The 15,141-nt window shown below is 39.6% G+C and overlaps 1 protein-coding gene across 2 annotated transcripts in view; it reads right to left on the bottom strand.

Moving 5' to 3' along the window:
- Positions 1 to 15,141, bottom strand: part of LOC137105445 (kinesin-like protein KIF20A) — a 17,600-nt gene extending 2,459 nt beyond the window's left edge. The window contains exons 1-30 of one of the 2 annotated variants that reach the window (XM_067487650.1): positions 15,023 to 15,141; positions 14,384 to 14,488; positions 14,212 to 14,301; positions 13,611 to 13,730; positions 13,359 to 13,497; positions 12,558 to 12,742; positions 12,243 to 12,282; positions 11,830 to 11,972; positions 9,470 to 9,542; positions 9,278 to 9,389; positions 8,748 to 8,819; positions 8,517 to 8,663; positions 8,252 to 8,414; positions 7,535 to 7,807; positions 6,621 to 6,727; positions 6,194 to 6,314; positions 5,970 to 6,087; positions 4,693 to 4,754; positions 4,487 to 4,606; positions 4,025 to 4,175; positions 3,696 to 3,929; positions 2,778 to 2,902; positions 2,464 to 2,637; positions 2,156 to 2,313; positions 1,739 to 1,863; positions 1,578 to 1,652; positions 1,311 to 1,489; positions 1,107 to 1,232; positions 879 to 938; positions 673 to 763 (exon numbers count right to left, since the gene is read on the bottom strand). In XM_067487650.1, the coding sequence (XP_067343751.1) occupies positions 673 to 763; positions 879 to 938; positions 1,107 to 1,232; positions 1,311 to 1,489; positions 1,578 to 1,652; positions 1,739 to 1,863; positions 2,156 to 2,313; positions 2,464 to 2,637; positions 2,778 to 2,902; positions 3,696 to 3,929; positions 4,025 to 4,175; positions 4,487 to 4,606; positions 4,693 to 4,754; positions 5,970 to 6,087; positions 6,194 to 6,314; positions 6,621 to 6,727; positions 7,535 to 7,807; positions 8,252 to 8,414; positions 8,517 to 8,663; positions 8,748 to 8,819; positions 9,278 to 9,389; positions 9,470 to 9,542; positions 11,830 to 11,972; positions 12,243 to 12,282; positions 12,558 to 12,742; positions 13,359 to 13,497; positions 13,611 to 13,730; positions 14,212 to 14,301; positions 14,384 to 14,488 (3,688 nt within the window). In that variant the 5' untranslated portion in view covers positions 15,023 to 15,141. The remainder of the gene's footprint in view (positions 1 to 672; positions 764 to 878; positions 939 to 1,106; positions 1,233 to 1,310; positions 1,490 to 1,577; positions 1,653 to 1,738; positions 1,864 to 2,155; positions 2,314 to 2,463; positions 2,638 to 2,777; positions 2,903 to 3,695; positions 3,930 to 4,024; positions 4,176 to 4,486; positions 4,607 to 4,692; positions 4,755 to 5,969; positions 6,088 to 6,193; positions 6,315 to 6,620; positions 6,728 to 7,534; positions 7,808 to 8,251; positions 8,415 to 8,516; positions 8,664 to 8,747; positions 8,820 to 9,277; positions 9,390 to 9,469; positions 9,543 to 11,829; positions 11,973 to 12,242; positions 12,283 to 12,557; positions 12,743 to 13,358; positions 13,498 to 13,610; positions 13,731 to 14,211; positions 14,302 to 14,383; positions 14,489 to 15,022) is intronic. The other variant, XM_067487651.1, reaches the window with a different exon arrangement.

The raw sequence follows: 15,141 nt of genomic DNA, 5'->3' as shown, positions 1-15,141 counted from the left end.
AAAAGGGTTATGTGTTAAGCATCAGAGCTGTGTACAAACTTGTTCTGACAGTTTTTCTACCTCCACACAGTGAAGACAGACAAACAGACTGTCACACAAATACAGAAGAATTTCATTCCATCTTGCGTGTGTACCATAAATAATGTGCTTAATGATGACCGATAAAGGTTTCAATTCTAATTTAAAGCAGAGGCGGTCACATGAGCTCACGTGGGAATTTTAAGGGGGTTTATACGCTAATTGGCCACTTTATTAGGTACAGTAGCTCTGCCATGAATTCTACTTTTACAAGCTTTCTCAGGTTTTAAGTGGAAACTGTTAGAAAGGTGATAATTTTACTGTGTTTATCATCAATGTCACAGTGGATGGTGGAGCCCTACTGGACTGCTTTAGATTAAGATTTGACCGGGGGACTAAAGTGACAATCTTGGATCTGAAAAATAAATAAATAAATAATTATGAATCAGCTTTTACTACTGCTGCAGTATTTTCACATACAGAATGTGGAGGTTGGACAGAAACTCTTTTCCTATTCTTTATCATTTGTTGAGGCAAGGCTTAAGAGAATGAAGAGCAGACATCCTTCATCTGTCTTACTGTCCACAAATGGCGCTGCATTGTTGTCATTCAACATGTGACCAAGATGAAGCTGTTCATCGCTGATTCACTGACCTTTCCTGCTGAGGATGGCAGGTGAACTGTGGATCAACTCCTGAAGCTTTTCCAGTGTCTCATCTCTCTTGTTCTTTACTACAGAAGAAGACTGCAGAGACATGCAGATATTTAAGCACAGAGAAGTTATTTGACCACAGAAGGAAACTGGAAAAAAAACACACGTTTAAAATGCGTTTTTCTTCGCATTGTGTTTTAATTCTCACCCGTTTGTTCCGACCGTTTCCTCTCCCTTTGTTTCTCTTGTTCTCGTTGAAAACCAAGTCCTGAAACGCACACACAGCTTATTTAATATCCATCTTTGAGGACTCGCCAACACCAAACCTAACCTACACTGGATTATAACTTGAACTTCAAACAGACATTTAAAGCTCTGAGGACTGACTCCCCACAGCAGAAGTGTGCAGGTCTGTCTTTGGGCTTTAACAACACACCTCCAACTCCCAGCTCTTCCTCTTCCTCCCAACAGTTTTGGGGGTTTTCTTCTTTGCAGCCATGATGGACTGTAGAGGAGAAGGATGCAGCTTCTCCTCTAGAGGAAGGAGGCTCACAGCTCGACTCTGCACACAGAACAAAATGGAGGTGAAAAACAGCAGAATAAATCAGTTAATGTGCTTGAGTTGTTAAGACAATCAGACCTGTGATTTGTCCTCTTTCTCCTCCCTTGGTCTCTCCCCTGCCTTGATATCTTTTCTCCTTCCCCTTCTCTCCTCCAGACTTTGGATCACCTCCGTCAGTTCCTGCACCACAGACACCTTCCTCTCCACCACCTCATTCCTGTTCTCCTTCTCCTCTTCTTCCTTCAGAAGCCGCAGCTCTGACAGAGAAAACAGACAAGAGACAGGTCAGACTCCATATTCACCAAATGTTCTCGACTGTTTCTGTTCTGTTATCATTGCAATCACCTCCTCTCAGAGTCTCTGCCTGTCTGTGACTCTCCTTAAGATCATTCTCCATCCCAATTAACATTTGCTGCAGTTCTGACCACAGGAAGAAGTACACAAAGTCAGTACTCAGGTAAAACAAGTACCACCAATACTTAATTTGTGACTCAGGTTGATTCTACCTTGTTTCTCTCTTCTCGTCTTTTCCTCCAATCTCTCCATCTTATCATTCAAGCTTTGGAGCTGAAGGCAGAACTCTGCTTTTCGATTGGTTAACTCTTCTGTGAGCTGGGAGCACCTGGTCTCACTTCAAAGAGAAAAGAGAGAGGACACATCGACAGAAATGGAAGCAAAAAAAGGACAAGGCGAGGAGAGACACGGACAGAGGAGACAAAGTAGAGATTTGCAGAGTAACAACAAAAAAGATGACTCGAATACAAATTTAAACAAAAAGACAAGCAGAGAAAAGAGTATAATAAAAAAAAGACAAAATTAAAACGTTAACAGTTTTACTGTTAGGACTTGAACACCTGTTGTTTCTATTCTATATTAAAATAATAGTACTTGATCGATATTGTTACTGATTACGGATCAGCTACCTCTGTGTCAGAGTCTCCTGCAGCCGGCTCTGGTTTCTCTGCAGATCCTGGATCTCTTGGGACTTCTGAGCTGACCTCTGCAGTGCTGCCTGACTCTCCCTCTTCAGCTCCTCTAAGGCAGCATGGAAACTACTGCTGCTGCTCTGCTCCTCCTGCTCCTGAAAAATCAATTATATAATCAGTCATCTGAGATCAGGTAATAAATTAACTGATAAAGCTGTAACAGCCGTTCACTGATCTATAATCCGGATCACTAAAAGCTAAAAATCAGCACAGACTGATAACAGTTAAAAAACAAAACGAAGAACCTTGACTTCCTTTCTCAGACGCTCCATCTCCCGTGTCAGACTATCAATCGTTTTTTTCTTCTCCTCTGATTGGTTTTCCAGGTCTTGGAGGTGGGTTTTTTTGGTAATGAGCTGCTGTAATAGGCTGTCAGACTTGTCAGTCTGCTCTCTGAGCTGCCCCTGAAGACTGGTCTTCTACAAAGCAGGGAAAAGTTATAAAACAATCATTTATACACTAAAACTGTGGACTCACTATATACATCTTTTTACAGTTTATGCTTGGACTGCATTACATTGTACAGGTATCCCTAATAAAGTGGAGACTGATTCCAGACCTCTGTCTGCAGCTGGAAGATGCCATTAACCAGAGCTTTGTTCTCCTTCGTCAGTCTGGAATTTTCCCTCTGCTCTGACTCCAGAGATGCCAACACAGACTCACAGTTCACACAGCGGTCCAGGTCTAGAGCATGAGGGAGGAGGAAAACAAAAGTGTGTTTCATTTTATGAAATCTTAATTTAATTTGGACTAAACTCAATGAGCTGAAAATGAGCAGAACTGAAAAACCCACTATGATTTAATCTAAGGGATTATGGTGAGATTGAATTTTAGATTCTGATCTAAAGGAGGACGAGTTGCAAAGTCAATTCAATAACTGGACATGCAACATAGCAGCTGTCTACAAAAAGGCTCAGAGCAGACTTCCTGAGGAAGCTCAGTTCCTCTTCCTCAGTTCAAACAGCGGAGCAGCTTCAGCAGGAGGCTTCTTTAAATCCGCTGTGACAAAGAACTGTAGAGGAGGTCATTTCTGCAAACAGCCATTAGTCTGTACAATGACTCTGTGGTGTCAGGAGACAGACCTTCAGCATTTCACCACAAAATAACTACAATAACTGTAACATACAACCAATGTTTCTACATATGCACATGAGTACAGCCAATGTCTCTGGCTTTTAGGACTGCTCACTTCACTAAATTGCACAATGTACAGTGTATTGTTTTTTGCTTAAAAATACACTTTTTATATATACTGTATTATACATATTATACTGCAATGCAAATTAATAAAGTTATTAATGAAGTATCTATCTGATCTGTGCAAATGAACAGCAATTACAGATATTTTGTGAAGCCACACAATAATTTTTTTGTATAAATACCACATTGAGTAAGAATTTGTCATAATTTATCTGAGTTTTGCAATCATTTTATTTATTTTTTTAAACTGTGCAAAGGAAGAAATGTCCCCTTCTACCTGTGAGCATTTGCACCTTCTGCTCCAGCAAAACCCGCTCCTTCTTCAGCTCCTCCACCTCCTCCTCTTGTGTCCTTAGTTCATCGCGCAACCTTGAACTCTCCTCCTCCACCTCTGCCTCTCTCTTTCTCAGCTCCTCCTCTAGCTCCCTCCTGCTCTCCATCAGTTGCTGGATGCTCTCCTCCTTCTTGTCATTTTCCTCATGGAGCCTCCAGATCTCCTCCTCAAGAACCACTGCGATAAAAAAAATAAAAATAAATAATAATATGTAAAATAAGAACTAAGGTTTCAGACAAAAAAAACTCCATCTTTCCATCTCCTCCTCTCACTTCTCTTCTTGGCTGGTCGTTTCTCCTCTTCCTGCAGATCACTATGATGGCGTTTCCTGCTCTGCTCTTCCTCTTCACCTGACTTCTTTAGACAGTGGCAGGACTGCTGAAGTTTCTGTAGCTCCGACTTGATTGACTCCACAAGAGCTCTCTGAGATAAAATAAGACTTTACTTCACACTGGTCTGCCTGAATTAAAGCCACTGAAAACTCATGGAGGAATCTGTAATAACTAAATAAATAAACCCTGTTGTTCTAGTGTTTGCTTTGTAAACTGATAAAGACCAAGTTTACAACTCCATGTGCCTCATTTTGTGTAACAGACACTTCAAAGACCCAAACATTATTGATAATCCATCATACAGGTCACACAATTTCGGAATCATAAAAATAAAGAGTTTAGATTGGAGACCATTTTGTATTTTTAGTTAATTGTGAAAATAGTTAAAGAGTGTATGTTTACATCTCTAGTGGCGTCCTCCACAGTGCTGTCCATGGTTGCCTGGAGTTTGTTGATCATTTGGTCTTTCTGCTGACAGATCTCTATCAGTTCTGACAACTTCTGCCGCTGCTGCTCCAGAGTCTGAAGAACAAGACGCAGGACAGACAGTGGCATTAAATAGTCTTTATTTAAACATTAAGTTCGGTCATCGGAGTCAGTGAATTTACCTCCTGTGCTTCCTGCAGTTGGTCATGTGACTGCTGCTTCTCCAATCGCAGTGCCTCAAGCTCTGTAGGTACAGGACAACACAGAGAGAGGTCAAAGGTCAATGCAAGAACATATATGTACTTGTGAGGCTGGAAAAAATATACCATTTTCTAATTAATTGCAATTCTCTTTAGAAAAATTATATAAAATAAATTATAATATATGATATATAAAATCCATCGACTGATCTTTGCTGTGCCTATTTTTTTAAACAATAAACGTGCTACGACTGAATATTACGTTTACACAGTTACTTGTTGTATGTGGTTCAGTTATGGATGCACAGTGTGTTAATTATTAAATTAATTAGTTATTACAAAACATTAACTGTCTTTGAGTCAGTGGCAGAAACTGTGACGTGAATGGTTGTCTACATGGACCCTCTGCGGTTTACAGGACTGTCGTGACTCAGATTGGTCAGCTCACTGAGAAGTGAATTGATAGAATTAGAATTAACAGTGTGTTGAATAAACGTTACTCTGTCTGTCCCTAGTGAGGAGATAACGCTAGCTAGGAGTTAAAGTTAGTGAGCAGTTTCTGGCATCTTTGCTCAAAGTGAATATGCTAAAGATAGTTGGAACACCTGCAGCAGCGTCTTTACATGGACTTAAGTAACCAGGTTTCTTAAGTGCATGTAAGCACAGTCCATGTGTTGGATAGCATCTATTTACATACATGTTTACACTATTCCTGCTCAACCTTTTGCATTTGGAGGCCCAAAGACATAGTAAAGCAATGTTTTATTATTTGCATTTCTAAAGAAAATAGAAGTTTCTTCTGTTCAAGGGAGTTTTGTGCTCTCCACTGTTGCTGAGGGTTGCTCAAAGGGAATTTGTTGGGTTTCCTATAAATACTTTTATAGTCTTGCCTTTATTATGTAAAGAGCCTTGATATTGGCTCTATACAGATAAAGTTGAATTGTTGCACGGTGATACTTCGTAACTTATATAAACAATCTTTGGCACAGACTGTGCCACCAACGTGCAAAGAGCAAACACATCAACACCGCATTTGATTTGCCCTGTCATCAATTTAAGCAATTGAATCAACATGACTGACAAGTACTGTGTGACATTAAAAAAAAAAAAAAGAAAGCAAATAAGCACAGGTGTAGCAGGAAAATTAGTCCTCAAGTGCAGTGTTTACTGATAATTCATACCACCAAAATTACTATTAGGCCACAAAATTGTTAACAAGAGCACCTGTGTGTATATGGCTGCAGTAGGTGTGTGTATACCTGCATTATGTGTGTGATCAGTCAGACAGTGGTGAACACTCTGAGCGTCTGCTTTGATCTTCTCTAGGTCTTCAGTCATTGAGCTAATGATCTCTGCCAGCTGAGCTGCCTGCTCCTCCTAGAGATCAATCATCACTGGTTAGGAATTTCGAATTATATATAATCAACACAACCACTCACTGCACAAGGCTGTAGCCTTAAATTTAGCTAAATGTTTTTATCACCCTGCTGTTGTCAGTGTTGACAGCAGACATGTCCACAGTCCTGCTGACAAGGTTTTTGAGGATCTCTATTCTTTTCTCAGCTCGTTCCTCCAGGATCTCCCTCTCCTTCTCCAGACGTTCACTGACACAGACGCAAACACAGGGGTAATTATTATCCAGACCTCCATCAGAGGTTGAACAATAAATTTCAGATTTGTTCATCTCTGAAATATTATTTATATTATAAGAATCCAAAACATCCTCAAATGTCTTATTTTGCAAGTAATTTTAATATTCAAATTATCCTGTTCCAGCTTCCAGAGCTACCAGGTGAACCATTGTTCATGTATAAACATTTCATTAACTAAATAACCAAGCAAAGCGATTAGATACAATATTAAAATAACTAAACTGGTAAATGTGGTCACCTGATGGCCAGGAGTGTTACCTGTAATCTTTCTCCATCTTGTTGAAAAGTTCCATGAACTCAGAACTGACTTCTTCTCTGATCTGAGCTTCCAGAACCAAACGCAGTGCTGCTTCCCTGTCCGACTGCTTGTGCACAGACAGACACACGCACACACACACTTCTTTAGTAACACATTATGGAGGACATGAAGATTCTTGGTTCTTGTAATTTGAGCTGCAACTTTTCTTTTTGGTCAATTTGACATGTTGCATTAGTGTTGGTCGGGATCTGCCCATCTTTAAGTGAGATCATTCTGATTGGCTGTTCAGCTTAGCAAATTAATGCACCAGAAGATACTATAGTGTTAATAATGCCAGTACAACTGGTACTGCTGTTACTAGACACAGCCTCAATTAGAGGTAGATATAAACCACCTGTGGTTAATGAGAGTGGTGTGAAAATGGTAAGCTAAGTCTGCTTTATTTACAGTTTGCATATCCGTGGTCCTCCTCTTTCTCCCCATCTCACTGAAACAAGTGAGTGCACTGCTACATGCTTTTAGGCTTCTAGGCACTTATCTTGGTGTTTTTTCACTTTCTACTCACACAGGTAGCTGCCCACCCTGAGCATGGTTACCCCCAGGTAAGAAATCTTCTTACCCTTGCCTAGGGCTTGCTCAAGGATCTGTTGGGTTTCCTTTACAAACTTGTATAGTCTTGAATTTATTGTATAAAGTGCCTTGAGTTAACTTTACTGTGAACTAGCGCTATATAAATAAAGTTGAAATTAACTGAATTGTTCTAGCATCAGTTTGGTGTATCACAGCAGTAAGATAGTGCTCCAAAGTTTTTTATTTTACCAATTTGTATTAATCTTTTGTTTAATAGAATATTTATTTGGGGAAAACTTGCAGAGCCTGGAACCCTACGTGTAATGTTAAACTTTACTGATACCTTCTCTTCTTCCTCCATGGTCATGTCCTCTTCTTCCTCACCACATGCCTCCAGCACCGTTCCCTCCATTGCACTCTCCTCCTCCTCTTCTTCCTCATCCTCATCCTCTAGCACATCCTCCAGTGTTGTCTCCCAGGCCACCAGCGAACTCTTCCTGCCACGTCCCGACACGTTCCTGCGCCGGTCGGCCTCATCAATTATGACTGACAAGTCCATGGCTGAGCTATGGGTGGCATCGTGCAGGACCACAGGCCTCGAGTTCAACACCACCACCTGAACAAGTAAAAATATTCTTAGTGGTCTCCAACTTAGAAGTCAGTTGTGATTTTGTTTTGTTGGGTATAGATCAATAAATTCAATTCCTGGGCATTTTAAATTTTTGTTCTATTTTGTTTTTTTGTTATAACCTATATAAGCTCAGTTGAATTTAGTTCAAGAATGCATTCTTGTTGCTTTGATAATAGTTACATTTTCAATAAAATATTTATTATAAAACAATTCCTAAGCCCAAATACTTCTGAGCAAATGGATGGATCTATGAATAAAAATTATTGTAATTTCTCCACATAACATTCAGTATATTTGACCAAAGCCTTAAATCAAACAGTCGTTTCAGGTCCAACAGGAAGAAAACTGTGCTGCTGTCCAAATACTTATGGCCCTAACAGTATAATGTGTCACTTTCCAAAATGTTTCTGTTCAGATGTGTGTGAGAACCTTTTGTGCAAGGGCAGAGAACTTGAGGACATTTAGCGTCTCATCGAAGCAGGACGCGTTCTGGTTGATGTTGACGACCATGGAGACCCGGCCCGCACCACAGAAGAAGAACTGCAGAAAATGAGTCAGTTTAGACTCCCTGAAGGGGATGTGGTGCTGAATTCTGCAGAGAAAACAGATACAGACATTGGTCATCACAATCATCACAGTGCTTACATCAGTGGTGAGTACTGTATTTCACCAATTACAGTCAGTGCAATCATACTTGGCGTGTTGGTTCAATCTCATGGCATTGATGCACTTCCCGAGTGTTAGCAGAGAGCTGTTGATGTTTCCCGCCTCCTTCAGCCTCTCTCCAGTGTTGTGGGTGCGAGAACAACGCTCCGAGCCAGCCAGGTCACATAGAGACAGCCTGAACACACAAACCATCATTTACAGTACATTAAACATGGCAGACTGTAAACTCACTTACTAGAAGATGAAAAGTAAAACTTACTCGCTGATGCCGAGGATTCTGGGAACTCCGACATCATCCACTCTGAGGATCCTAATAGAGAAGATGCTGTGGCTGCAGAGACAGAGTGAAACCCCTTGTTACTGATCTCCTCTCACTTGCCCCACCCCACAATCAATACTAGCACTGTGGAGGCACCTGAGGCAAAACTCTGTAAATACAGTTCCTGCCTATGCAGACCCTCAAGCCTCCATTACCTTACCGGTCTTAAAAAATTGAAATGGACTGGAATTAGCAAGAGAGATCATATTCAGCACATGTGCTGTAGAACTGAAATTGTAAAAGTTTTAAGACTGAACTGCCATGTTTGACTTTGTCTGCTTTCTTCTCTCTTCCGTAAAGTGGTCTAATGTGATGTCCACTATGCTGTTAGAGACAGGCAACATACATTTATTACCATAAACAATGCAGGACAGTATCTGTAGAGTATCAAACCATGTTCCAAAGCTAAAGACCTCAGACTAATTGTATAAAAAGTGCTTCAGACGGAAAGAAAAAAAGTGTGAGCTGACCTCCTGCTGGACAGCTGGTTCAATCTTGTTGAGGAAAAGCTCTGGTTTTTCTTCCCGATCTTCATCACTCTATAGGCCTCCTCAGAGCTGTTCACCTGGACCCAGCGGAGGTCTGAAACATTAACACAGTGAAGCTAAACCAGATCCTCACTAACACATTACTACAGCCAATAACATCTGTCTAAGTGTTACCTTTAATGAAAGAGTTTCCTTTAACGTCCTGAGACAAACGCAGCACCGTCCTCCTATGGTGTCCGTTGGAGACCTGAACATCACAGATCAATCAGATCAGTCGCTCAACCAATTGTCTTGTTGTTAGGACAGTTTAGGTTCTTACATCAGGAGTAGTGATCATTTTCCATAGTCACCACCACTACACACTAACTAGCATATATGATGTCCCCATACCACAATTTCCAGACTGAGTATGAGTACATTTGATTATTTATCATGTAGCAATATGAGTAATAAACTGTTTCTAGTGCGACTTACTGGACAGTAAAATCTGCACAGGTAAGTTGATGAGAGATACTGGCAGAAATGGCTGGTCAGTATAGAGGTGGGGACACACTTGAAGATTAAGACTTTCAAAGTCTGGACAGTTTACGCTTAAACCTGCAACCATCACAGTTCTCTAGTAACTATGTATCTAGTATCTAGATTACATGATTCAACCTTTGGATATCAGTATGAAAGTTCTGAAGTAGCCAAATCTGCAAATCCTGTGAGATATAATAAAACATATTCATACAGCACGATTGGTATGAAAGTATTTTATCATGCATGTTTTTCTGCTTAAACAAATATGGCAGCTAACAATATCTTAAAACTGAAGCAACTTTTACTGAAGACTGAAATGGCATTATTTTAACAATAAATGAATAAATAAATAAGAATATGGCATTAAAATAACTTGAAGTGACCTTCAGGTAAAGCTGTAGTTACTAAAGCTTTACCTCGGTTGTCGCGGTCGTAAATTTTTAACACGTTTCAAATAAACAGTGGTACTCCTGTGGCATACATACTATTGGAGACCTATATAAAACGGCAAAATTATAGTCTATGTGAAAAGCCAGGCTTCTTCCTGGCTTTTCACCAGGCTTCTTCTTTTTAGGCCAAAAGTTTGGCCTAAAAGGAAGAAGATCCCAAGAATTAACAAGACACTGGAAGATCCATTGGTGAATTTTTTTGAGGCTGCCTCAGGGGTGCCGTACAGCCTCCCAGTTTTATACAATATCAAATAAATTGACAGGTAAAGACTTACACAGTCTGAAACTGCTATGGGAAAGAGATTTAAGAAGAGATTTTGCATAAGAGGCGTGGGTAAATATTCTAAGAGACTGTGAAAAGTTTGTAAGGCAGGGAAAATTAACTAATAAATATTAGTTAAATACTACATTTTACACCGACATTATCACCCTGTCACAAGATAATTTGTGCTGGAAGTGTAAAAATTAAAAAGGGACATTCTCACACTGCATATGGGAATGCACATTAGTGAGACCATTCTCGATCAAAGTTCTGGAAAACCTGAGTCGCTGGTTAATCTAAATCAACAATTGCTTTGAACCCTGCCTGGTGTTTACAGGGAGATAAATCTTTAAGGATTCTTATGATTCCATGATAAGCAAATTAAAAAGGCAGTACAGGTGACAAAATCTCCACCTGGGACCTCTTCTAGAATTATATGAAATTTAATGGAACATCTCCGGCCACATCTTGGTCTACTTTTAACAGTGTCTCTCCATAATTGTTTTCCAATACTGCCATGTACCAACCCTTAGCCCAAAAATCAATAAAAACCTGCAAATACAAAGCATAAAAATCTTTATGCAAATGGCGGTTAGAAACTGGATCTTAAAAAGGACACCTTCACTGATTTTGAACTTCTTTTGGTTCTATGTTGGGTAGTGCATGTAAATAAATGCAATGAAACTTCCCCTTGACTTCCCTTTACCTAAATACTGTATCTCTACTTCTAGTTGAATAATGCCTCCAGATGACATCACTTGAAAGGAACCTTCAACTCTGATGATGTCATCTCGTTTCTCTTATGATTTTCTCATCGTCACTTATCCCGAAACAGCTCAAAACCACAGATGTTCTTACATCTTTACCTACCTGCTCAACCAAATTGGTTGAGGCAGGGTGCTGAAACATGTAGTTAATGTGCAGGATCATCATATATAGAAGACCTCATACCATCATATCATCTCAGTAGACGACTTCGATTTCAGAACACAGGCCTACTTTTGGTTCCCAGAATTTCCAAAGGTAGAATGAGAGGCAGAGCCTTTAGCTATCAACCTCGTCTTTCTTTATAGTCTTGACTTTATTCTGTAAAGTGCATTGAGATGACTTTGTTATGAATTGGCGCTATATAAATAAACTTGAATTGATGACTTGAACTTGAACTGATGTCTTTGATTTGGTGTAATCACACCTATATTTGCGGTACATAATGGAAATGCTGTCTGTTGAAAGCCCCCTTGGAGCAACTGGACTGGATTAACAGTCCCCACAAATTTAGAAGTAACAACATGCTACGTCACCTGTTCCAGCAGGTCGTGGATGTTGTCGTTGTAAATCTCACAGAATGAAACCCAGACAGAAAATCTGACATTTAAACTGACATCCAGGCAGAAACTGTCTTCAGAGACACTGTTCACACTGCTGTCGGAGGTGAGAGACGAACCTGAACAAAACACATACAAGGTAAAGCCAATTTATTTGTAAAGACATTTGAAAGCAGCAGATGTTGACCAAAGTATTGTATGACACACAAGTAACAGTATCTGGTAGAAAGAAATCTGACTTAAGACAAGTTAGGCCTTAAGTTTTAAACATGAAATTCATAAATTAGGACTTTTACATAAAAACATCTGAACATTGTTAATTTTACATTAGTCTTATCACTCAAATCTTTTCGCTCAAATCTTGTGAGAATAAAATCAGAGTCACTGACCTTCAAGAAAAGTAGATTTTGATGTCACACTTTTGTCGCTCTGCAGAGACAAAGCAAAGACGCACTCAAATTAAAGGAATAGTTTGGGTTTTTTCAACCTGTCTTAACAATCATGTTCTAGATACAACATTCACGGACATCGTGGAAAGCAGGAAAATTTAGCAGGAAAACTGCCCAGCAATCGGTTCCATATGCATAAATAGTACTGAATTTTAAAATTAAGAACAGGTAAAAAACAAAATCCCAACTATTCCCTTTAAGACCACAACCACACTCTGTGCAGTCACTAGTTTTAACCTGTAATTTGTGTCAGACCTCTTTGAGCAACCTCAGCAGGTTCTTCTTATTACTGGCTTCTGCTGCCTGTTGGTCTTGAGTCAATCTGCTGAAGTCTCTGCAGCGCTGAGGCTTCAGGTCAGCGCGACTGTACAAACGACCTTCAATGCTGTTAAAGATGACTGACAGAGACCTGGGCAGCAGACCTGAGTCATGATCTGGACCTGAGACAGAAACTCACAGTCAGAGAAGCACCAGAACCTCTAATGAAAGAAAATTAGTTTGTTCAGTTATCTAACAAAACAGTTTAAAGGTGTTCATTTCTTTCACTTCTTTGTTTTCTCTGATAATAAACTGAACATGTGAGTTTGGATAGATGGCCAAACGCCTTGGACTGTGGAAAACTGTGGACTGCATTTTCCATTGGTAACTTGTCTAAAAAGCCTAAACAGAAAAATATGTAATTTACAAGTTTAACTCATTTAAACTACACTGAAGACAATCCTATAACTGTATGAGGGAAAATCCAGTGGACTTTTGTTTTTATTATCACAATCTAATGATTTCCAACTTTACAGTCAGGTCACATTTCTTTACTTTTCGCATGTTTTATTCACACATTTGAAAATGCGGAATCCCAATATGGCACCCCTAAATGTAGGGTTTTGTAAAGCCAACAGTCCAAAAGCCAACATTTCTTCTTATCTTGTCATCATACAGGGCACATAGGAGCTGGAATCTGAATCGATTATTTTATAGTTGCTTGTTGATTTTTTATCCAGCAACTAATGTATTTTACTTCTAAACTACCACACTGCTTCTAAAAGTTGTAGTTCTGACCGAGGAAGGTGAAGGTTTTTCCAGCGTTGGTAACTCCATATGTGAACACCAAACAGTTTCCTCCTTCCAGTACATCTTGGACCAAATCTCGAACTGAACCATCAAACACCACCCGCTGACTGGCCTCTGGGCCAAATACCTGACAGCACAAAATTAAGTTTATTGATTTGGAAAACTACAAACCTCTGGTGTAATTGTACAGGACAAATCTACAGTGTAGCAGTGATGACAGACAGGTGATGTCAGACTCACCTTTGTGAAGGTAAACCTCTGTGCCGTCTGTGGGAGGGACCTCTCACTCTGTCGTGCTGACTGACAGCTCCTGGGAGCCTTCAGGACCACAGTGTCTGGGCCCTCAATCACCACACAGTCCTGAAGAGGAGAAAACACAGATTTATTTTTGCACTTATGAATGAAAATGTTATAAATGCCAGATGAAAACTAAAGAATTCAATACTACACCAGTTTTAAGTTTTTTTTTAACTGATTCACAGTTGCATGATAACAATGTTTATTTATTTTTATTGCTGCTATTGCTATTGATTTGATTATAAATTGAGAAATTTGCCATTCCCCCAAGTCTACACTCAATAATACATAATGACAGTGTGTGAACATGTTTTTGGAAACTATGCAAATTTAGATTTAGTTAGATTTTTTTAAACCAAAAACTGAAACCAAAAAGTACAGAAAGTTAATTTAAGCATTTTAAATACTTTTTAAAGCCACTGTAAAACAGTCTTTTTGAAGAATAAATTTTATATAATGGTGCAGCCTGGCTTTTCACTGTTTGATATTTGTATCTATAATAAATACAGATTAATTTCAGCCAGTGCAAAGCTCTGTGCGTTACCCGTGACTCTGCATTGTTGCTCTCGGCTGCAGTGAATGGTCGAACCCTTAGGTAGACCTGCAGGTTCTCCGACTGTGACTGAACACTGTCCTAATGAGAGAAAAACAAAAAATCACCATCAAAAACCTCCAGAAACACCATGAACAGTCCAGCTGCAGACAGGTATACCCACCTCTGTTGGTAGAGCAGAGAATTCACCAAGCAGATCCTTCTTTATGTCATCCACCTCCACTGGTCCAACTCTCTCTGGCTTTCCAGCTAAACAAGTCTCCATCATCTTTGACAACACATACACAGATCACAGCTTTAAACATCTGCACGCCTCAACATTTGGCATTATCTGTTTTTCTTTAACAGCACCATCTAAAATTCTTAAATAACAAAGTCCCTCCCACATCAGCTTGTTCAGCTGCCCTGGATCATGGAAATATTTTGAAGACGTCTTTCAAATAACACAGTTGATATTACCGGTTGATACTGGTGATTGGATTCTAAAATGCACATTATAACAATCTGGATGGACAATCAGGAGAGCGTTGAATGTGAACGGCGTTCACGAGGACTTGTGTCTTATATCTGACTATGTTAGCTCAGCTATAAACATCAGACTCAAACAAAAAGATAAAACGCAGGCATGTTAAAAAGAATTTATCCTATTACTTTGTTGTTAGCATTAGCAAAGAGTAGCTAACCCCTTTATACACTTTACCCGCGTGCACTTGTTTTGTTTTAACGTCAGATACAACAAACACACAGTCAACCTAAAAGAACACAATTTCAATACATGCTTTAACAAAAAAAAAAAACTCACTGTGGACGCGCTTTATTCGCCCAACCCTGAATCAAAACAAAAACCATCGAAAAAGAATGGCTAACAACTTCGGATGCTTCTTCCCTCTCAGCGGTTTACACTTTAAACATGGACATGAG

The sequence above is a fragment of the Channa argus genome, chromosome 20 (assembly GCF_033026475.1).
Source record: "Channa argus isolate prfri chromosome 20, Channa argus male v1.0, whole genome shotgun sequence".
In the NCBI taxonomy this organism is placed as follows: Eukaryota; Metazoa; Chordata; class Actinopteri; order Anabantiformes; family Channidae; genus Channa; species Channa argus.
Note: the sequence above shows the minus strand (reverse complement) of the source record. Positions and strands in the feature narration are given on the sequence as shown.